We start from the raw sequence: 24,746 nt of genomic DNA, 5'->3' as shown, positions 1-24,746 counted from the left end.
TATTAAAGTTAGATGTCTGCCCCTCAAGCTAATGCTTTAAGATAAGAAAATAGGCCACTTTCATGGAAATACTGGGCACTTTTTTCACTCAGCTGTCTTTGCACTAGGCGCTGTAGGGTAGCCAGCCATGAACTGTTAAAGAACTCTTTCTCAGTTCACTATAGCCTTATGGGTCTTGTAGACCCAAGCCTTGTTGGCTTTCAAAGCTAGATGTTCTAGGGACTCATCTCTTAGGTGCAGGTCTCAAAAGCTGAGGTGCTATATGTAAAGTTCAAACCCCCTACTCCTCAGGTAGAAGTCACTCCTGACCACTGTTTACTGTCCCAGGGGTGGAGTTTCTGTTAAAACTGTGTCTCAGCCTCTCTTACCCATTTGATGTGCGTTTTTTCTCATTTGCCTGATGCGAAGAAGTTGCTCATCTAGTTTTTGGGTTGCTTTCAGAGGAAATTGTTCCACATATAGTTGTAGATTTGTTATGTACATGGGAGGAGGTGAGTTCAGGATCCTTCTACATTACCACCTTAAACCAGAACCCCACTGTATATAATCAAGTGTAAAATTTTGTGTCTCAAACTAAAAGTGCTCTAGGTAAGATTATCACTAAGGGCATGAAGCATCATCCTAGAGAGAATATGGAGTCCAGGACAAATAAATCAGTGTGATCTGTGTTTCTCCTTTTATATCCTTTTCATCTTCCATGTAGACAAAAATCAGATCAAGATGAATAGGGTCAGCCAGTGGGATATGGTGAAAAGGAAATAGAGATCCTCTTTGCTCTGACCGAAGCTCAGGTATGCTTTGCTCTGACAAAAGCTTAAGTTTTTCTATATAGTACTTTAAAAACTCTCTTCCTTCTGCTGCTTCTCCATGTCCTTGGCTAGTTATGCAAAACTGGTTACTACAAGCAGCAAGAGTCATTCAAAACCTAGAGCTTGAAGCAACTACCTTATCTACAACACCCAGGGATGATGACATTAAGATTGTACAGAAAGGGAACTGAGATGTATTCAAATCATACACTATATATATTTTCCCTTTTAATGTCCTTCCTACTTATCTATGGCAACTCTAAATTTTCTTGGTATACAGTACAAAAATATTCTTAATTAGCTTTTTAGTGAAATTCATTAGCACTCCACCTATTTAAAAACTGCTTAATTTTAGGACTTTGGGTGCTTTTTGAGTATTTCTGAACTGTTCTAAAACCAAAACTTACAAGTTTAGATCTGTTAGGTATCCTGGGATATGACATGTGCAAAAAACATGACAAAACAAAGTTGAAATATGAGCTACTGACTAGAGTCCAGACATCTGATGGTAGAAATTCAAACTACAAAAAAGCAGCCTCACTCTTTTCTTTATTTCAACCCATATTTGAATAATATATATTTTACTTCTGCTACATCAACATTTGTGGAAATTGGTGCTCATGAGCAAACAAAAATGAAGCCAAATTTTCCAGTGAATCTCATTTTAATATATCACAATTTTCCCTCATAATTATTATTTTAAAAGAAAAGCAATCATTATTTCAGCTTTTTATGAAAGCCAGAAATGTGCTTGGCATATTAGACATTTAGTAACTATTCTGTTCACTGTAACAGGTCTTTTAACAATTAAAAGACAAAATTACAAAACTAAATGAAAAAATGTGTGGAAGCAATTAGAATATACAATGATTTAAAAAAAAAAAAAACTCCGTTAAATGACCAGATAATCTTTAATAACTGCCTAAAGTGTTGCTTCATTTTCACTGTCATACTAGAAGCAAAGTACACTTTTATTTAAAGTTACTGATACAAATTAGACTTTATCTGGGTATAAGAAACAATTTGACAAGTATAAAATATTTTACTATCATAAAAATCAGGAATATACCTCGCAATCCTTTTTTTGTCTTACACACAAACCTTTAATCTCTCCTTCTATGTGTCACAAACCAAGGTACTAGAACTAATTCAAAAGGCTCAAAAATCTAAAATTCAGTGCAATTAATGAAAAGTTATTATACCTTCTTTCTGATTATAAAAGACTGTATACACTATAAAGGCAGAAATTTTTGTCTGTTTTATTCATTACTGCATGCCCTGCACGAAGGAATATCTAACTCATAGCAAAGCTAACTAGTCAATACTTGATGAGTGAACGTATAGGAAGTCTACTGGAAAATAAAGGAACATATAAAGAAGAATAAAATAATTCCTTATAATATGAACATTCAGAGAGTTAACATTTGGTATATTCTCTTTCAGCTGCTTTCTATATATTTTCCATGTGAAATACAAAGTAGAGAGGACCATATTAAAAACACCATGCAGATATAGTTTGAGTTTCCTAAAAAGCAGGGAACCAGTGCAGGAAGACTGGGAAAAGTGAAACAGGAAAGGAGGGAAAGCCAATTCAAAGGTGTGTCACTGAGCTGATTACTGCTGTAGACACCTAGAACTCAATTCCCCTTGGCCCATCTGAGAAACCATGTAGTCTGTGTCCTTGGAAGACAGTGCAGAGGAGCAATTATGCACCAAGCCCCAACAAAGAGTGAAGTCTTTTGTACCTCTGTATGTGTGCATGTGCCAACATGGCAGAGTGGGCTCCCGTGGGGGCCCCGTTCTACAGCAGCAGAGATGCCTTACAGCAGAAATAAGAGACACATAGCAAAGCTGAGGGTTGTTTCGGTCTGGCTGTATCTCTATACCACTAACTGCTGCAGCAAAGGTCTCAGCAAAAGGTGAAAGGTGGGCTGAGATATGTGAAACAAGGTATAAAATTTGTCTTACATAAATGGCAAGGGAAAAAAAAAGAGAAAAAAAACCTTGTAGATAAAGAAAGACATAAGAGACAAAATACAGTGTTATCTTTGGAGGTTGATTTGAATAAATCAACTGTAAAACATTTTTTAGATAGGGAAATTTGAACAATGCCTAGACATTTGCTATTCAGAAGTTACTGTAATATTTAAAATTTATTGTTATTACTGGTACTACTCTTTTTTAAAGAATATCTTTAAAATTGCTTTAAACTGGCTTGAAAACAATCTTGGGTGAAAGGAGGAAGTAAGAAAGTTATAGATGAAATAAGATCAGCGTTGACAGTGTTGAATCTAAGTGACAGGAATATATGGGTTGATTATATTACTCTCTGTATTTTCTATGTTTGAAAATTTTCCTAAGGGGGAAAATATATGGCAACTTTCCTGCACCTTTGAGGGTTTCACTTGTCCTAGAGATGTATGAATGTTAATAAATATGGGCAAAACATTATAAACTCTCCTGTTAGAAAATGCCATAGTGTTTTTGGTTCCCCAAGTTCACACTGCTATTTCACGTCTATATTTTTGAACAAACAATTTACTCACTCTGAGTGATGCCTCTTCTTGCTCACATATATGATGAACTATTATTCCCTTTTCAAAAAACAGCTCAAATGCCATCCCCTTCAGGATACCTTCCTTACAACACACTCTCTAAAGAAATAGTTTCTTTTTCATATCCTACCACTGTACCATATACAATTGGTTATAATTCTGATAGTTATGTTCTATCAAGTTGTCACGAACAATGAATTGGTGAATATTGACCTATTGCTCCTAGGAGAAATACAGGGTTAGGTTCCTAAGATCCTCTGGTCACAGGATCCTGATATTTTAACCGGTCAATATATAACCTTACTTAAAGACACCTTATTTTCTCTCCCTTCCTCCCATATATATTTGCTACACATATAACTGTATATATATTTGATTCATCCTTTCTCTATATATATATCCCTGATTCATCAACATTGAACTCATGGCTAACAGCACTGAAGAAAGCTTATCTCACACACATTTTCTTCTTAAGGTACATCACAGCCATCTTATGCTTAAGGACACTAGGCAGGACTTCAGTACTACACTGGGTGGTGGGAAGAGAAACAGTGATCACCAAGATAAAGCACAGAAGTTCAAAAAACATGGCACTAAATACACAAAGCAAAGGACACCTGTTCAAAGTATGAACCTTGAAACAAAAGGACAAAGCACTTCTTTGACCTCAGCTGGGAACATGCACAGGGGGTGACTCAAATTTTTCACAGGACTGTGCAAAGCCACAAATGACTACAGAAGCACCATTAAGTACTGATTATGGTGTTACAAGTAAATTTTAATGAGCATGCAAATTTGCAAATACAAAATCTGCAAATAATGAGAATTGATAGTATATTCTTTTTTCCCCTTTTTAAACTAAGCTGAAATTCAAGTAACATAAAATAACCATTTTAAAGTGTCCAGTTCAGTGGCATTTAGTACATCTGCAGTGTTGTGTAACTACCACCTCTAACTAGTTCGAAAATATTTTCATCACTCCAAAAAACAAAAAACATCTCGTACCCTTTAAGCAGTAAGTCCTCATTTCCCCAACTCAGCTGCTGGCAACTGACAATTTGCTTTCTGTCTCTACGGATTTACGTATGTTAGATATTTTATACAAACGAAATCATATGATATGTGACCTTTTGTGTCAAGTTTGTTTCACTTAGCATGTTTTCAGGGTTCATCCACATTTGCATTATATTCCATTGTATGTATATTCCACAATTTGTTTATCCGTTCATCTGTTAAAGGACATTTAGGATGGTTCCACTTTGGGGGCATTATAAACAGTGCTGCTATGAACATACATGTATAAATACTTATCTGAGTACCTGTTTTCAATTCTTTAGGGTTTATACTAGGGGTGGAATTGTTGAGTCATAGTAATTCTTTGTTTACATTTCTGAGAAATGGCCAAACTGCTTTTCACAGTGGTTGCACTATCTTACATTTTCACCAGCATCTTATGAGGGCTTTGATTTCTCCACATGTTCATCAACACTCGTTTGCTTTTAAATTAGAGACAATCTAGTGGGTGTGATGTGAAGTGGTATATCGTGGTTTTGATTTGCATTTCTCTCATGACTAATGATATCAAATACCTTTTCATGTGCTTATTGGCCATTTGTATACCTTGTTTGGAGAAATGTTTATTCAAGTCCTTACCCATTTGTTACTGGAGTTGTTTGTCTTTTTGTTGAATTTTAAGAATTCTTTTTCACTTCTGGCAGTTTGTGTTACTAGGAATTTGTCCATTTCATCTAGGTAATCCAATTTGTTGGTATATAATTGCTTATAGTATTACCTTATAATCCTTTTTATTTCTGTAAAGTAGGTAGTAATGTCCCCATTTTTATTCCTGATTTTAGTTTTTTGCTTCTTCTCTCCTTTTTTCTTAGTCTAGCTAAAGGTTTCTCAATTTTGTTGATCTTTACAGAGAAACAACTTTTTGTTTCATTGATTCTCTCTATTGTTTTTCTATTCTCCACTTCATTTATCTCTGCATTAGCTTTTATTATTTCCTTATTTCAGCTATCTTTGGATTTTGTTCGCTCTTTTTTTCCCCTAAGTTCCATAAAGTATGAAGTTAGGAAATTGATTTGAGATGTTTCTTCTTTTTAAATGCAGGTGTTTACAACTGTAAATTTCCCTCTGAGCACTGCTTTTGTAGCATTACATCAGTTTAAGTAAGTTCTGTTTTCTTTTCCATTCTCAAAGTATTTTTTAATTTCTCTTGTGATTTCTTCTTTTGATCTGCTGCTTGTTTAAGAGCGTACTATTTACTTTCCACACATTTATATATGTTCTAATTTTCCTTCTGTTATTGATGGACAACTTCATAATACTGTGATCAGAAAAGAAACTTTGTATGATTTTAATCTTTTAACACTTTTATTAATATTTGTTTTGTAGCCTAACATGTGGTCTATCTGGTCTACTCTGAAGAACGTTTGATGTGTGTTTGAGCAGAACACGTATTCTGCTGCTCTTGAGTGGAGTGTTCTATGCATGTCTATTACATGGTTTATAGTATTAAGTCCTCTATTTCTTTAGTGACCTTCTGTCTAGATGGTCTATTCATTACTGAAACGGGTACTGAAGGCTCTAACCGTTACTGTAGAACTATTTCTCTTTTTAATTCTGTCAATCTTTCTCTCAGATATTTTGGGGTCTGTCATTTGGTGGGTATATATTTATCACTGTTACACCTTGTTGATGAACTGACCCTTTTATCAATATATAATTTCCTTCTTTGTCTCTTATAACAATTTCTTACTTAAAGTCTATTTTGTCTGATATAAGTACAGTCACCTCAATTCTCTTTAGGTTACTATCTGTACCCTTTCACTTTCAACCTATTTATGTCTTGGACCTAAAGTAAATTTCCTGTAGACATTAAATAGCTAGATCATATTCTTTTATCCTGTCAATATCTGTCTTTTAATTAGTGTATTTAATTCATTTATATTTAAAGTGATTACTAACAAGAAGGACTTGTTTCTGCCATCTTGTTATTTGCGTTTTGTATACATCTTTTATGTCCCTCAATTCCTCCAATCATGCCCACTTTTGTGTTTGATTTTTTTCTAGTCTTCCATTTCTATTCCCTCTTCATTTTCTTTTCTGTACTTTTATAAAAGTTATTTTCTTAGTGGTTAATCTGCAGATTACAATTAACATCCTAAATTGATAATAAGCTAGTCTGAATCAACATTAATTCATTTATAATGGTTATTTTACACATTTGTCTTTTAAATCATATAGGAAACAAAAGGAAATTAAAAACCAAAAATAAATCAATACTGACTTTTGTATTTCCCTATGTAGTTACCTTTACTGGTCTTTATCATTTAAAAATTTTCTTTTTATGACTTTGGTTAATATCCAGTATGCTTTCACTTCAGCCTAGAGGATTCCATTTAGCATTTCTTGTGGGGATATCATTAGCAACAAACTTCCTCCACTTTTCATTATCTATGAATGTCTTAACTTCTCCTTCTGGGACTCCCATTATGCATATGTTGTTACACTTAATATTGTCCCATATGTATCTTATTTTCATTCATTTTCATTTAATTTTCTTGCTTTCTGCTTCTCAGACTAGAAATCAAATTGACCCATCTTCAAGTTCTCTGATTTTTTTTTAATCTAGCTGCTCAAATCTGTATTGAACTCTTTCAGTAAATTTTTCATTTTATCTACTGTACTTTTCAGCTCAATAATTTCTACTCATTTTCTTTTTATAATTTCTATTTCTTTAGGGATATTTCCTATTTATTAATACATAATTCTCCCTATTTTCTACAGTTCTTTGTCTATAGTTACCTTTAGCAATTTGGGCATATTTAAGATATCTGATTTAAAATCTTTGTCTAGTAAGTGCAATGCCTGGGTTTCCTCAGGATGGTTTCTATCAATTTCTTTCTTTTCCTATTAATGAGTTATACATTACTGGTTATTGTTGGTATGCCATGCAATTTTTTAAATTAAAAATTGGACATTTTGAATACTGCAATGTAGTAATTCTGGAAATCAGATTCTCCCTGCTTCCCAGGGTTTGATGTTGTAACTTGTTGAGGACTACAGTCATCATTTTGTCTAATGATTTTTCCAAACTGTTTTTGCAAAGATTGTATTCCTTGTCATATGTTATCACTGAAGTTTCTGTTCTATTATCTCAGCAGTCATCAAATGACCTCACAGAGATTTCCTTAGATGCTGGAGGCAAAAATAATGAAAAAACAAAACAAAACAGAAAACCCCATAGCCCAACTCTCCTAGTATCTGTAGACTGGCTATGAGCTAGGGCCTTCTTTTGATGTTTTGCTAGATCTCCTATGACTCTGTCTTAACTTTCACCTCCTTCTTGTATGGAGCACAAATATCAGCAAGAAATACAAGCCCACTCAAGTCTTTTCCAAGCATGTGTCTAGCCCTGAGCATCTCTCTGAATTCCCCAGTATCTGCAGTAGCCCTTCAAAGCCCTTATTCCCTGAAATACTTCTCCTCAGCCTCCTCCTTCCCAGGCTTTTCAGTCTGTCTGCTGCTTGTCCCATCTTCCCTCTCTTGGCCCAATGGCTACAGGTGGTATATGTCTTTAATTTTTCTCAGTAGGTAGACACCTGGGAAGCCATTTCAGCTTGAAGTGGGTGAAACAAAAGGGAAGCCTTTCTGCTAGGAGCTCAGGAAACTACCAGATGAGTCAAAATGCACAACCACAATTTTATGAGGAAAAAGTCTGTATTGCCCCCTAGTGAACTCCCTCCCCATCACTAATAAGCCAACACTAGTAATGTAGTCTGCTATCTTCATGGCTACTGCTAAGCTGGGAAATAGGGCATGGTAGGCAGGTAAACAAAAGGCCACAAAACTTTATTCTCAAAATTTATCAGCCTCTTTCTTCATTAGGCATAGTGCTGGTTGCTGTAAATTTTTAAATTACATCCCAACATTTCCAAAAAGTTGATTCTGTCCATTTTTGGCATCTTAATGATTGCTTCAGTGAAAGAACTGTTTTTTGGAGCTCTCTATTCTGTCATATTTCCCACCATGTCTCCTATGTACATTTGTAATTTATTACCTTTAATTTATAATATTACGCCATTTATTTTCTTTTCTCACATCTCGTTTGTTCAGGCTGTTTCTGCTAGAAGAGACATACTTTCCTTTATTCTTTGTCTAACATTTATTCAAATTTAGATGTATTCTCTAGAAACCATTCTCTAAACTTCCAGATTGAGTTAAGTGCCCCTTCTTTATATTGTCGTAGTATCTGTTCTTTAACAAATCACCACATTCCTGAAATTGCCTGTTACTATCTCTGTCTATCTCACCAAAGAGTAACTTGATGGCAGTCATATCTGTATCGCATCGCCTTCAGGAATATTCTCTTTACAGGCAATGAATCTCAGCCAGAGGGGTACAACCCCTTCAACCCTTTAACTCTTAGGCTCCTCTTTTGTACACCTAAAGCCTAATATAATGTCTGATATTCAGTAGCTACACAGTGAATATAATTATTGCATGACTTATAAAATTAAGGTAATATATAGAGAAACAAAGTAGCATATAATAAAATATCACAATCTTATTTTTCACTTTAGCAACTTACGTTCTGGTTGTTTTTCATTGGGTGTTATGGATCGCACGAAATCTTGTGGTGTCATAAACACTTCAGATTCACCATGCTCACTGATTACTTTCAAGGTGGCAAAATATCGGAAGATTTTGTCTGGTGTGGAATATGCGCGAATCCTATTCTCATATTCCATCACCTAAAATTAGAAATTCAGAGAGTGTTACTATATTAAGCAATTCTCATTTTCATGTATTTCCTACCTTATTTTGGGGGGAACTTTCTATCATTTTTTCTATAACTGGATTTTTTACATTAGAAATTACTCGTGTTTCAAAAAATTGTGAACCTCTTTCTTCTGATATACTATTTATATTCTAGTTGACGCAATGCTTGTTTTGTTCAGAATTTTAAAAATAATTTTCTGATTTCTTAAATTGTTGAAAGCTAACAAAATTGAAAAATGTCACACAAGAATTCAAAAGGTCTTAGTAACTGGATATAATACCATATATAGAGTACCCTGTAATTTTTTAAATATCAAGTTTTTAAAAAGGTACTGACTTTACAGTTTTTATTTCTTTGCAATTTCCTGGATCCTAAAACAGAACAGATGTGAGACTTCATAGGTCTGAATAGTTCACAGTCTTTCAAACACAAAGTACATTAAACAATAGCATAAAAAAGTAAAATTACATATCATAGAAACTCAATTATTAACAGGTCTGAAGCAATAAGATTCTTACTTTTGAATACAAAATTAAACAAACTTTCAGAGAACATTTAAATACAGCATATTTAGAAAAGAGTACTTTTAGGAAGAACATAAGCAAATATTTGAATAGGACAAAATCAAATATGGCATACACTTAACTAAATGAGTGTAATGTTTACATAAAAGCCTATCTCTTTATCTGGCACGCAAGCCCCCATTCTGTGCATGGACCATACAAAATACTGTATCTTTTGCGTAATATTCTTCTACAAACTATACAGTACTTTGGTAAAAAGATTTCTCTCATACTTGAATTTCCTATGTTAAGATTACCAACATGAAATAGTACCTTATAAATAAGTGGTTAGAGACTATATCAAGGCAATACAATCTAAAAACCCATTAGTTCAATGTCTATAAAGCAATTCAGTATATTATGAAAAGCATTATTAATGTTTTTAATTTGCCTTATTAACACAGCTATTACTGTAACTGTCAGTTCTGGCTAGATGGTCACTTTGAGGTCACTGACAGCAGCTGTTTAACAATGGTCTCAATTCCACTACCAGATGTGCTTTCAGCCACTAAGGAAGTAATGTTAATTTGTAACTATACATGTCAGGAATCTTTCTAATGCTAATTTTCATTAAAGTCTGATTTGAGAAAAATTTTCAATAGATTTGGCATGAGGAAAACACACTAAGAGCGTTTCAACTCTTTATCAGCCTTGAGACTTGGCTAAAAGTCTTAAATTAAGGGTATTTTACATTTCACTACAAGTATCTGCTGGGTCATACTGCCTACAGAACAAAAAATAATCAGTTTGGAATATTTAGGGTATAAACTACCATTACTACCAAAGGTGGCTTTGTGAACTAAACAGTTACGTCAATCATATATAAGATAAGGTAGAAAAATAAGAACTTAAAAGTCAATGATTTTCAGACTGCAAATCAGATCCTTGACTGTTGCCAAAAAATATGCTTAATATTATGAATTCATTTTTGTTTTGAAACAACAGGTCAAGGAAAGTAAAAAATTTTTTGCATTCCCGCATTGGTCGAGTTTAGTATAGACATACTATATAGTGTATTTTTGCTTTTTTTCACTTAGCATTGTATCTTAAAGATCAATTTCATATAATTTGATAAGGAGCTGCCTCCTTTTAAGTAGTCATGTTAAAGGAACACTAACAAATTAACATGTAAAGAGTTTAAAATATAGCATCCAAGATAACAAAGGCTTGGAAGTTATATATAGAAAACTGTTGAAGGATTTTGGAATGTTTAGCCTGGTGAAAAGATTTATTAAGGGAATTATAATAGTAACATTCAATCATTCACTTAAAACATTCTTGAGTTTCATGATGTTAAGATAGCTGTTTTTACTAAGCTGCCAGACTCAACCGGATCAAAATTCAGGCATTATATTTCCTACATGAAATGAACAAGAACAGCCAAATAGTAGTTGCACCCAACTACTCTGAGATGGTAGAGTGAACAGGCTGGGCTGATGGGCCAGGTGGCTGACACTTTCCAAAGCCATGCCTTTGGCCAATCGACCAAAACCCACAACTCACACCATCCTGTGCGAAGTGACTCTACCCTAATGCTGCACATCCCAGTTAGGCTCACACTATCAGCCCCGAGCATTTTGCTGTATCCAAGACCTCTGCTCCTACCTGGAGGGGACCCAGAGACAAGGGTGCTAATCTTCTCCTACTCTGGGTTTGATTGGATGGATCCTCTCCCACTCCCCATCTTTCTTCAATTTCCCCTGACAGCCTGGTGGACACATGTGAAGGGAAGCTGGCACTGGGCTGCAGCCTGTTTCTGGAGCCTCTTGAGAAGTTCAGAAGACCCCAGCAAAGGCCCAGAGTAATCTGGGTGAAAGAGTTCCAAGTTCACTTCTAGTATCTGTGCCAGGGGAAACAGGCCCCTCCTAATTCTCTAGTTGGCAGCCCTGGCAACTACAACCCCTAGAAAACAAGTAAAGAACCAATATCAAGCTGACAACTGCCGATAAGGCTTCTAAGGTCAATTTTGGTCATAGCAATTCCAGTCCTCAGGGAGGGAAAAAGGGTGTTGAAAAACCCTGTGGGAGATTTTATAAGCCAAGTCTAGAAGAATAAGAGTGTTAAGAATGGACACCTTTGTCTTGTCCTCATCTTAGAGGAAAGATCTCAAACATTCCCCATTGAATACATTAGCTGTGGGTTTGTCATATATGGTCCTGCTTACGTTGAGGTATGTTCTTTCTATACTCAACAGAAGCTTTTATCATGAAAGGATGTTATATTTTGTCAAATGTGATTTAAAAATGTGCAGAGGATCTGAAAAGTTTTCCAAAGAAGACATAGAGATGGCCAAAAGTTTATGAAAAGGTGTTCAACATAAGTAATCATCAGGGAAATGCACTGTAGAAAACAGGATGGAAGTTCCATAAAAAAATCGAAATTAGAATTACCATATGATCCAGCAATTTCACTTCTGGGTATATACCCAAAAGAATGAAAACCAGGGTCTCAAAGAGGTATCTGAATACTCATATTCATAGCATCATTATTTACAATAGCTAAAATGTAGAAGCACCTCAAATATCCATCAAGAGATGAATGGATGAGAAAACGTGGTATATATAGACAATGGAATATTATTGAGTCTTAAAAAGAAAGAAAAGTCTGACATATGCTACAACATGATAAGCCTTGAGAACACTGCACTAGGTGCAACAAGCCAGTCACAAAAAAACAAATACTATACCATTTCACTTGTATGAGGTTCTTTTAAGTATTCAAAATCAGACAGAAAGTAGAATGGTGGTTTCCAAAGGCTGGGATGAAGGGAGTAGTAGGAGTTACAGTTAATGGGAATAGAGTTTCAGTTTCGTGAGATGAAAACAGTTACGAAGATGGATGATGGTAATGGTTCCACAATATTATGAATGCATTTGATACCACTGTACTGTATACTTAAAAATGGTTAATGTGCTAAGTTTTATGGGATATGTACTTTATCACACACAAAAAAATTGAAAGAAAAAGAAAGTAGAGACCATGGGGAAGTAGGGGAAGAACTAAAGAAAAAAATATGAAAAAAGTCTTTAAAAGATATGCAGGATATGTTATGAGGATCCAACATACACTAAAGAAGAGTTCCAAAAGAAAAGAAATGACAATGAATCAGTGCTGAAGCAATGTGTGAGAATTTTTCAGAATTGAGAATGTGAGACTTCAGAAGGGGAAGTAAAATAAAAAATAAAAAATAAAATGAAGCTAAATAAAATGAAAGAGAGATGCATGTGTAAACTAACAATAGTACGCCATGAACTAAGTGATATGATTGTCCTAGCTCTTTGTATTTGAGGACTTTTTAAAAATTATAATAAAATAAAACAACCAGGCCATGTGTAGGAGTAAAAAAATAGCAAATTTAGGACACTGGTTTACATCTGAAGAGGAAGAGTGAAAAGTGGACCTAGGAGAGTATTAAGCAGTGTATTTTTAATATTCATTTTGTTTCTTCTTAAAAAAAAAAAAAAACGGAGGCAAATACAGCCAAATGTTAAAACTTAACAAAAATAAGTGTGGGTACATATATGTTCATTATACCAATCTCTATTTTTTTCACTGGATATTTGAAATATTACAGAAAAATCAAGAGAATATAAAAGAACAAAAGCAAAAAGTTTAAATGAAAAGTGATGATGTCAAAGACAGTATGTAAAGACTAGAGCAGTTTGATATTGTAGGGAAAGAATCTGAATGGGACTGTAGCTAGAAAAAATGCATGCTCAAAAGTAAAGTTTATTATTTAATTAAAGATAGAAGAATTTTTGACATGTCTATGTGGACTATGTAAAAGAATGAATAGCAAAGAGTAACTGAAAAAATGAGATAGAGAAAGAGTAAATGTTTAACAGGTTCTTGGTTATTCATTTACTGCGACTTTAGTGAAAGAAGTAAGAATTATTTCAGATACAGATTAGAAAGGTTTTATAGCTACGGGAGTTACAAATTGAGTGAATTACACTGCCAGCTTTCATTTTTTTCTGTGAAGTATGAGATACAGTCATCTGCTAAGCAGAAAGTGGCAGTGGAAAATGGAAGACTCAAAAATAAATGTTTATTTGGGTTATTTCAGCCCTACATTTTAAATGGAAAGTCTGACTATAAATGAAGCTGCTGGAGCAAAGTAAATTTGAACTTTCCTTGAGTTCCCTCACAGCAAAAGATTAAATAAATGTATCATTTTGGAAACAATGGAATAATTGACAATTAACTTGTGATACATAACTTTTATTCAAATTTACCTTAATCAGAAATGGATTTGGGAAATGAGAAGACATGTTTAATAGCTTCACCCAAACAAACAAAAGATCAAACAGAAGATCCAAATTTCTCAAAGGAACTCCTTTTGATTGAAAATGCACACACACACCCCCCACCACACACACTCACTAACTCAAATTATCTTGTTGCATTGATTAGCTATATTTCAGCAAGTGAAGGTAATTCCCTAAATTTCAATGTTAACATACAAAATGTTTAAGAAATTCACTCCTTCAACTTTTGATAATTAGCCTGCTGAATTCAAATGCCCAATATCATTGATATTACTATAGCAGAACTAAAATTTTCTCAGGTAGAGCTATATAATAGCAAATTGTGTTAAAGATATAAAATGCTAAAGTTATATGACATCTATGCTATCCTCAAAAGTAGTTGATTTTTTGGAAATATTTGTATCTTTCCAAAGAGATTTCCTTCTGCCTTTACAATTAGACATCATAAATCAGGATACCACAAAAATCAACTTCACATATATATGAACATTCAGCATTAGAAAGACCCAAAAAGCGACAGTCACCTCAGGCAGTTGAATTGAAAGAACAAGGAAAATATATGCTAATCCTGATTACCAATCTTAGGTTCTTTTTACTACCTCAATTAACTTCACATTCAGAGTACATTTGCCTTAGAACATGAAAAATAGCAAAAGGGTGAATAACTTCAAAGTGAATATGAACCATCTGAAATACATGATAAAAAGGACTCAATTACATTATTCTAATTACGAATTAACTACAGATCTAATTAATTTATAAGATTGCATTCCATACTTTTCTGTCTCTGAATCCAGAACGTTTCTTCTTTTTCTCTTCTGGACAGGGCTCAAGACTAATACCTGCAGCCTTTTTTTCATGGTTACAATCTTCCCCTTCATCTTTATTCTTCCCTTTATCACCAAGTTCACTCTTTAGGTTGTTTACAGATGGTGGAGATTCTGCAAGGGCCCTGAATGTGCAAAAAAAAAAAAACCCCAAAAATCTGTATTAATCAAGAAGATTTATCATATCAACCAAATAAAGATTTTCAGATAGAGCTTAGCAAGAACAGTAACAATGAAATTCGTAAAAACTTCTACATGAAAATGTTCCTCAAAAAATTAAAAAAGGAACTAACATATGATCCAGCAATCCCACATCTGGTTATATATCAAAAAGATTTGAAAGCAAGGTCATGAAGAGATTTTTGTACACTCACATTAACAGCAGCATTACTCACAATAGCTAAAATGTGGAAGCAACCCAAATGTCCATTGACAGATAATGGATAAATGAAATGTATTATATACATATAATAGAATAATATTCAGCCTTAAATATAAAGGATATGACACCAAAAGCACAGGGAACAAAAGCAAAAACAGACAGGCAGGATTGAGTGAAACTAAAAACCTTCAGCAGAGCAAAGGAAACAATCAACCAAATGAAAGGGCAACTTACAAAACTGTTGAAATTTTGGGAGAAAATATTTGCAAACTATGTATTTAATAAAGGGTTAATATTTAAAATGTATAAGGAACACTTATAACACAGTAGCAACAAAATAACCTGATTTTAAAAATGGGCAAAGGAACTAAATAGACAATTCTCCAAAGAAGATACACAAATAGCAAACATAGATATGAAAAGGTGCTCAACATCAATAATCATCAGGGAAATGCAAATCAAAACCACAATGAGATATCGTCTCACATCTGGTAGGATGGCTTTTCTCAAAAAAAAAAAAAAAAAAAAAAAAAACCCAAAAGATAATAGATGCAGGCCAAGTGTATGAGGAAAAGGGATCTCTGGTACACTGTAGGTGAGAATGTAAATGGATACAGCCATATGATTCAGCAACCCCACTTCAACCCCTTGAGTATATATCTCAAGGAACTGAAATCAGGATCTCAAAGAGATATATACATTCCCATGTTCACTGCAGTATGATTCACAGAAGCCAAGATACCGAAGCAACCTAAATGTCTTATCAGTCAACAAATAAAGGAAACGTGGTGTACACACATACAATGGAATATTATTCAGCATTAAAAAAGAAGGAAATCCTGCCATTTGTGACAAATACAGGTGAACCTAGAGGACATAATGCTAAATGAAGTAAGCCAGACACAGAAGAACAAATCCTACATTATACCACTTACATGATTAATATAAGACAGTGAAAATCATAAAGGCAGAGAATGAAATGGTGGTTTCCGGGGGTTGGAGAGGTATTAGTTAAAGGATACAAAGTCTCAGTTACACAAGATAAATAAGTCCTAGAGATCAACTACACAGCTCAGTGCCTGTAGTTAACAATACTGTACTGCATACTTAAAAATTTGCTAAGGTAGATCTTACATTATATATTTTATCAAACATAAAAACACATAATAATAATTAACAAGAGGGTAGGAGGAAACTTCTGGAGGTAATGGAGAGGTATACAGCATAGATCACAGTGATGATTCATGGGTGTATACTTATCTCCAACTCATCAGGTTGCAGGCATTAATTATGTGCAGCTTTTTGTAGTGTCACCTCACACCAGTCAGGATGGTCGTCATTCAAAAATCCACAAATGACAAATGCTGGATAGGCTGTGGAGAAAAGGGAACCCTCCTACACTGCTGGTGGGAATGCAGTTTGGTGCAGCCACTGTGGAAAACAGTATGGAGATTCCTCAAAAGACTAGGAATAGACTTACCATATGACCCAGGAATACCACTCCTGGGCTTATATCCAGAAGGAACCCTACTTCAGGATGACACCTGCACCCCAGTGTTCATAGCAGCACTATTTACAATAGCCAAAACACGGAAACAGCCTAAATGTCCATCAACAGGTGACTGGATAAAGAAGATGTGGTATATTTATACAATGGAATACTACTCAGCCATAAAAACCGACAACATAACAGCCATTTGCAGCAACATGGATGCTCCTGGAGAATGTCATTCTAAGTGAAGTAAGCCAGAAAGAGAAAGAAAAATACCATATGAGATCGCTCATATGTGGAATCTAAAACAAACAAACAAAGAATCAAACAAACAAAGCATAAATACAAAACAGAAACAGACTCATAGACATAGAATACAAACTTGTGGTTGCCAAGGGGGTGGAGGGTGGGAAGGGATAGACGTGATTTCAAAATTGTAGAATAGATAAACAAGATTATACTGTATAGCACAGGGAAATATACACAAAATATTATGGTAGCTCACAGAGAAGAAAATGTGACAATGAATATATATATGTTCATGTATAACTGAAAAATTGTGCTGAACACTGGAATTTGACACAACATTGTAAAATGATTATAAATCAATAAAAAATGTTTAAAAAAATTTTTTTAAGAAAACTGAAAAAAAAAAAGACCCCAGAAAAGGAAAAGCAATCCTGTCACATACTACAACATCAATGAACCTTTAGGGCATTATGTTAAATAGAATAAGCCAGTCAGAAAAACACAAATATTGTATGATCCTACTTATATGAAGTATCTAACATACTCTATTTCATAGACAGAAACTAGAATGTTGGTAACAAGGGGATGCAGAGAAGGGGCACAGAGGAATTGCTATTTAATGGGTATAGGCTTTCAGTTTTGCAAGATGAAAAGTTCTGAAGATCTGTTTGACAATAGTGTGAATATACTTAACGCTACTGACCTGTATACTTAAAAATGGCTTCGATGGTAAATTTTTTCTTTTTTTTTAATTGAAGTATAATTGATGTACAACATTATATAAGTTACAGGTGTAAAATATAGTGATTCACGGTTTTTAAAGGTTATATTCAAGGATGGTAAATTTTATATTGTATATATTTTTACCACAGTTAAAAAAAAATGCACTGAAAGAAGAAATGTGAGACCAAAAGAACTGCAAACAGGTATTCAGATAAAAATTTGTACATGAAAAAAAAATTCTACATGAAGACAAATGATCTGAAGGGCTTTCCAGGTTTATTCAATTATCAATAGCAAGAAAAAACTGAATGTTGAGTAGACGCTCCTTGGGCTGATTAGAGATTGAAACTGATAATAATAATGGTAATGACTCTTTTCCTTCAAACTCCTACACCGTTTAGTGACTGAACCATACTATATAATTTAGTACTCTTTATGGTTATTTGCTTTCCCAGAATTTACCTTGCTCTTTACCAGGTGGACCGAAATGCCATTGTTGGTTTTACAAATCAAAAACTATCAAAAATCAGCAATGCCATATGTTTCAATCTAACAGATAAAGTCATTAAGAAGAGTGGACATTGTATTTTTAAAGTTCTTAGAGTTTCCAACCTAGTGTCTTACAAAGAGGACAATGCCTGTAGCTGATTAAGAAACAAAATGGAAGTCCTATGTTGACCAGAAAGGGGGTTAGAAAAAAAAACTGTGATTAAGATAATTCAATCATGAAAATTCTAAATGTGTTCCTTTCATTTGACTATTTAGAGAAGATTTAAACCAATAGTTTTTATTTCATTTACTTGAAAAAATGTTTTCTGAATATTAAAAAAGGCAAAGAATTATTTGAATTTGTAAGCAAGGCTAAAGCCTAAAAATAACAGGTTTTTAAAAAGCAACAAGAAACTATCACACTGACTTAAGCTTTTTTCCAATCTGATTCAAAAACGACCGTTTGACCTTAGTTCAAATTTCCTTTCAACCTTGACCAAGTGAGGTACTGGATCACTTCACTGCATTTTTCCCTCTAAAGAGTCTTTTGTAGCTAAAAGATGATGGGCTGGTAAAGAGGAGATCCAAACTATTTATCCACAAAGAAAAGAGACAGTATTCATTTAATTCATCATTTAAGCACTTTAAGAGCTATACTGGTTGCTAGGATGAGTATGAATAAGACCATCTTTGTCCTCGAGAAGTTCACAGTCAATAGGGAAAGCAACAAATGAAATGATAAAGGAACATGTAAGGACAGAGAAGGTCAAGAAAAGCCTTCTGGAAAGGGTGATTTATGAGCTAACTTCTCAAAAACTTAAAGTTCAAAAAAGAAAATCTACAGACATTCAGTATTATCTGGTATAACAGAAACTCTCCTAACCACACATTAGTTTATTCATTTAATTAAACAGCATTAATAATTTCTCCTGACAGACTTACAGGCTGATATCCATGATACTTTGAATGTTGCTCACGTATAATACATGGGTTACACCCTATTACCACCTAAAGAGTCGCACATATACAAGAATCACTTTGTTTTTTCCCATTTCATTCCCATTGTGGTTATGATATAGTAATATAATGATTAAACATTACAGAATTGATGAAACACAATGATGTACAGAAAGAGGACTTGTGCTTCTAACCACAGTGGAGTAACTGCACAAGACTTGCCTTCCCACAGAGGGGATGATACAGAAAATAAAAAAAATTAAAAAAATAAAACAAACATTTTTAGATACTGAACTATACAAAGCAACTCTCTAAGAAAAAAGATGCCTATAATTGCCCCGAAGTTCTGTTTGGAGACATTTTCCAGATTATGAGTAGAATTCCAAGTACAATACAGTGATCATGCTAAATTTAGAAGACAGATCAAAGTTTGTAGAGACTGAGGTGGCTGGAATTGGTGGGGAAGAGGACCAGAGAGGAGGATATTAAACAAAGAAAAACTTCCATAAATCCACATGGGGTTTCCCTGAGTTAACATTAAGTTGGGCATTCTTAGGATTAAACTATCCAAAATTGGGTAAAGAAGAATTACCAAGCAGTTGTGGGACAAATAATTTCCAGAACTGACAAGCAGAATATGCTCAAGTTGTGACAAGTCACTAAACACCCAAGGTTTTTAGCAAAGACTGCAGAAGAGTTATGCCTTGTTAGTAGGGCTAAATTAGCCCTAGAGCAAAAATACTCATGTATTTTTTTTTAATGCTTAAAAATAAGTTTTGGAAGATCAAGCAGGTTCTTCAGTAAATTAGTTGCCTGCCAACATGAAAATCAAAACTTTTAAAGGAAAACAACAAAATTCAGACATTCAACAATGTAAAATTCACAACATAAAATATACAATAAAATAATTATTAGATGCCAGCAAGGTGGCAGAACAGGAAGTCCCAACCTTTGTCCTCACCAAGAACACTGATTTAACAATGATATACAGATCAAAATACCTTTGTGAGATTTCCCAAATTCAGTTAAGAGTAGTACTATACCAGGCAAGCACAATGCTAAGAACAGAAACATTGAAGTGGATAAAAGGAACAATTTCACTTTACCTATGTCAGCCCCTCCCCACAGTAGGCATAGCTCAACACTGGAAAAGAATATCTCAGCCAGCAATTCCTCCCTCAGGGAGGAAAGAGAAGAATGGAATGGGTATCCAATATTCTGGCTCTTCAGAGGGCTATCCAAGGGACAGGTTTCTGCTCACTACACTTGTACAGTTGTTGGAAGTGGCATAGTTTGCTAGCCTGATGGCCACTGAGAACAAAGAAGAGCAGGAGGTGGCCTGCTGCAGCTGGGAGAATTTTAATAGCAGGAGGGAAAAAAGCAGTTTATCCTGTACAAGAGGACCCCATGAGACTATAATGAGATTTCTCAGCAGAATCCTTACAGGCCATAAAACAGTAGAATGATATATAGTGTAAAAGATTAATAAACAAGAAGGGGAGGATATAGCTTAGTGGTAGAGTATGTGCATAGCATGCATAAGGTCCTGGGTTCAATCCCCAGTACTCCATATAAATAAATAAACTTTGGGTTTTTGAGATTTCACATATAAGTGATCTCATACAGTATATGTCTTTCTTTGTCTGTCTTATCTCAGTGAGCAAAATGCCCTCAAGTTCCATCCATGTTGATACAAATGGCAGGATTTCCTTCTTTCCATGGCTGAAAAACATTGTGTGTGTGTGTGTGTGTGTATTTTCTTTATCCATTTACTCATTAATGGACACTTAGCTTGTTTCCATATCTTGGCTATTGTATAATAATGCTGAATTGAACATGGGAGTGCAGGTATCAATACAAGATCCTGTTTTCATTTCTTTAGGATAGATACCAAAAAAGAGAAAATGCTGGGTCATATAGTTCTATTTTTAATTTTTTGAGAAACCTCCATTTTTTAAATTGTTCCATTCATTTATTCTTTTTGCTTTTTTCATCTATCACTGTACTCATTTTCAGTGGTTGGTCATGTGGTTACAATACGTATTATCACCTTATAACAGTCTAACTTATTTATTAACCTCCATATTTTTTCTCATCAATTTACATTTTCACCAATAGTGCACAGGGTTTATTTTTCTCTATGCTAGAACTTGATCTCTTTTGTCTTTTTGAGGAAAACTATTCTAACAAGTGTGAGTGGTATCTCATTGTGAGTTTGACTTACATTTACCTGATGGTTGGTGATGTTAAATTAAGCACATTTTAATGTACCTGTTAGTCATTTGGATGTCTTCTTTGGAAAAACATTTATTCAGTTTCCCTGCCCCAAGTTTTAATTGGATCATATTGGGGTGCTTTTTGCTATTTTGCTGTATGAGCTCTTCATACATTTTTGATATTAATCCCTTAACTGATACATGGTGTGCAAATATTTTCTCCCATTCCACAGGTTCACTTTTCATTTTGTTGATAGTTTCCTTTTGCTGTGCACAAGTTTTTTAATTTGATGCAATTCCACTTGTTGATTTTTGCTTTGTTGCTTGCCCTTTTGGTATAGTATCCAAAAAACAGTTGCAAGACCAATGACCAGGAGTTCGTTCTCTAAGTTTTCTTATAGGACTTCAGCAGTGTCAGTGCTTATGTTAAAATATTTGATCCAATTGAGTTAATTTTTTGTGAATGTGTTAAGACAGGGTCCATTTTCATTCTTTTGTAGGTGATTATCCAGTTTTCCCAACACCATTTATTGAAGAGGGTATCCTTTCCCCATTTAGTATTATTGGCTTCCTTGTCAAATATTGACTATATGTAAGGTGATTTATTTCTTGGATTTTTAAAATTTCTATTTCTGTGAAAAATCCATTGGAATTTTGATAGGAATACTGGCCTATAATTTCTTTTGTTGTGGTGTCCTTGTCTGGTTTTGGAATCAGGGTAATGCTGGCCTTGTAAAATGAGTCTGGAAGCATTCTCTCCTATTCTATTTTTTGGGAGAGGCTGAGAAGAATTCAACATTGAAAAACTGAAACCCAAAAAGATCTGCAGAATCAATGCAATCTCTATCAAAATCCCAATATCTTTTGTACAGAAATAGAAAAAAACAATCCTAAAATTCATATGAAACTACAAAAGAGCTGGAATAGTCAAATAATCTAGATGAAGAACAAAACTAGGGGCCTCACGTTTCCTGATTTTTTAACATATTACAAAGATATATATATATGTGTGTATACATACACACACACACACACAGATATAGATAGATAGATAGATATATATATAGATATATATATATATATATATATATATATATCCACTCAAGCAATTATTTGGACTCAAATAAATATTTGTGCGCCTATGTTCACAGCAGCATTACTCACAATAGCCAAAAGACAGTAGGAACCCAAATGCCCACTGAGAGATGAATGGATAAAATGTGGTACATAATCGCTATGGTTTGAAGGTATTCCCTCTAAATGTATACATTGAAACCTAACCCCCAAGGTGATGGTATTAGGATGTGGGGCCTTTGTAGGTTATTAGATCATGAGGGTTCTAATCATCATGGAATTAGTGTCCTTTTAAAAGACGCCTGAAAGAGCTCCCTTGCCCACTTCTGCCACATTAGGTTACAGTGAAAATGAGGAAGCTGACCCTCATCACACACTGAATCTTCCGCTGCCAAGATCTTAGACTTCCAAGCTTCCAGAACTATAGGAAATAAATGTCTATTGTTTATAAGCCATCCAGTTCATGGTATTTTTGTCATAGCACTCCAAACAGACTAAGACACATATACAATGGAATATTATTCAGCCTTAAAAAAGAAATTGACAAGTGCTACATATAGATGAAACTTGAATTCCCTACTTTCCTCTTTTCCTTCTTTCTTGCCCCTCTTTCTTCCTCCTTCCCTCTTTGTCCCTCAATCTGATCTCTGTCTCTCTGTCTCTTCCTGTTCATTTTACCTGGAAAAATTTCAAAGCCTATCCATTTCTAAGGGTCCTGTACCTTCATTATCATCTCAAACTAGTATTAGCGTCTGCCAGTAGCTTCTCCTCACTCTTATCTATCTCGCTGTTTTTGCTATATTAATCTCTCTTAAAACTTGTCTATTGCCAATATCTTGTTTTAAAACCCCTTAGTTCACCACTGCTAAGATTAAAATCTCAACTCCTTCACACAGTACATAAGATCTTTTATATTATGATCCCAACTTTTTTTGGAAAGTCAGTCTTTTTTGCTAATATTCTCTCCTTTCTTCACCATCACCACTCTCACCCTTAATAATCATCATAACAACCCTATGAGATAGATACTATCATTATTTCTATTTTACAGATGAGAAATCTAAGCATGAACACATGCACATGCACACTCACACACGTAAGCACAGACACTCATACATTACTGGTGGGAATGGAAAACAGTCCAGCAGTTTCTCAAATAGTTAAACACACAGTAACTATAAGATTCAGCATTTTCATTCCTAGGAATACACCCATGAGAAATGAAAATATATTCCACCCCCAAAATTTGTAAACAAATGTTGATAGCAGCATCACTCATAACAGCCAAAAAGTAGAACAACCTAAATAGCCATTGACAGATAAACAAATAAACAAAATGTGGTAAACAGTCCACATCATGGGATAATATTATTTTGGCTATAAAAAGGAGTGAAGTACTGATTCATGGTGCAACATAGATGAACCTTGAAAACATTATGCTAAGTGAATGAAGGTAGTCACAAAAGCCCATACAGTATATGATTCCATTTACATGAAATGCCCAGAATAGGCAAATCTACGGACAGAAATTAGATTAGTGGTTGCCTAGGGCTGGAAGGGATAGGGAAAGTGGGAGGTGATTGTCAAATGGCATGGGATTTCTTTAGGGATGATAAAATTTTTGTAAAATTAGATACTGTTGATAGCTGCACAACTTTGTAAATATACTAAAAACCACTAAATTGTACACGATAAATTATTAAATTGGTAAATTACACAAATTGTTTGGCAGAAGAGACAGGCAGACCTTGAAGCAGAATATTTCCTATTTGTTACTTTGACATGACAGCTCACTTTCCTGAAACATCTTATTTCATAGATAAATATTATCAATGCCAAATGATTTGGCCAAGAAATGTTGATACAAAGTTAAGCCAGAAATCAATCCCTTTAAGATAGCAGAGAAACTGGAAGAGTAAAAGTACATGCAGGAACAGGATGCTCAGATAATACTGACCTCTTCCACAAGAGACCAGTACTTGCAGTTACTGCAGATGCTCCAAGAAAAGCCACCATCATTAGCCGTCGCCTGATCTGAGTGGGCTGTGAATCCTCCATGGTACCATCGAGAGCCCACTGCCAGTTCTGCCAATGCAGAAAGTGAGTTAAGACGAAACATCCTGTGGACAAAAAGTAGAAATGTTATTCCTAACTGGTGGTTTTGACAATGATGATGATGATAATAACAGTATTAACAACACCAACAAACACTAAGTACTTAATGATAGACGGCAATCTAAACACTTTGCAATACTATGTATTATCCCATTTAATTCTCAGAACAATCATATAAGAAAAGTACTACTGCTTATAAACCTGCTGTATCAGACAAGGCACCATTAGAAGACAAG

The 24,746-nt window shown here is 34.4% G+C and overlaps 1 protein-coding gene across 1 annotated transcript in view; it reads right to left on the bottom strand.

The window, feature by feature from the left end:
- The window catches only part of MICU1 (mitochondrial calcium uptake 1), a 156,695-nt gene extending 132,181 nt beyond the window's left edge, over nucleotides 1-24,514 (bottom strand). Inside the window, 4 exon segments of the mRNA XM_014556251.2 lie at nucleotides 8,964-9,126; nucleotides 14,764-14,938; nucleotides 24,353-24,444; nucleotides 24,446-24,514. Coding sequence (XP_014411737.1) covers nucleotides 8,964-9,126; nucleotides 14,764-14,938; nucleotides 24,353-24,444; nucleotides 24,446-24,514 — 499 coding nt within the window.
- Between the last annotated feature and the right edge of the window lie 232 nt (nucleotides 24,515-24,746).

This window comes from Camelus ferus, chromosome 29, assembly GCF_009834535.1.
Source record: "Camelus ferus isolate YT-003-E chromosome 29, BCGSAC_Cfer_1.0, whole genome shotgun sequence".
Lineage (NCBI taxonomy): Eukaryota > Metazoa > Chordata > Mammalia > Artiodactyla > Camelidae > Camelus > Camelus ferus.
The sequence above is the reverse complement of the archived record's forward strand: the minus strand, read 5'-3'. Positions and strand labels throughout refer to the sequence as shown.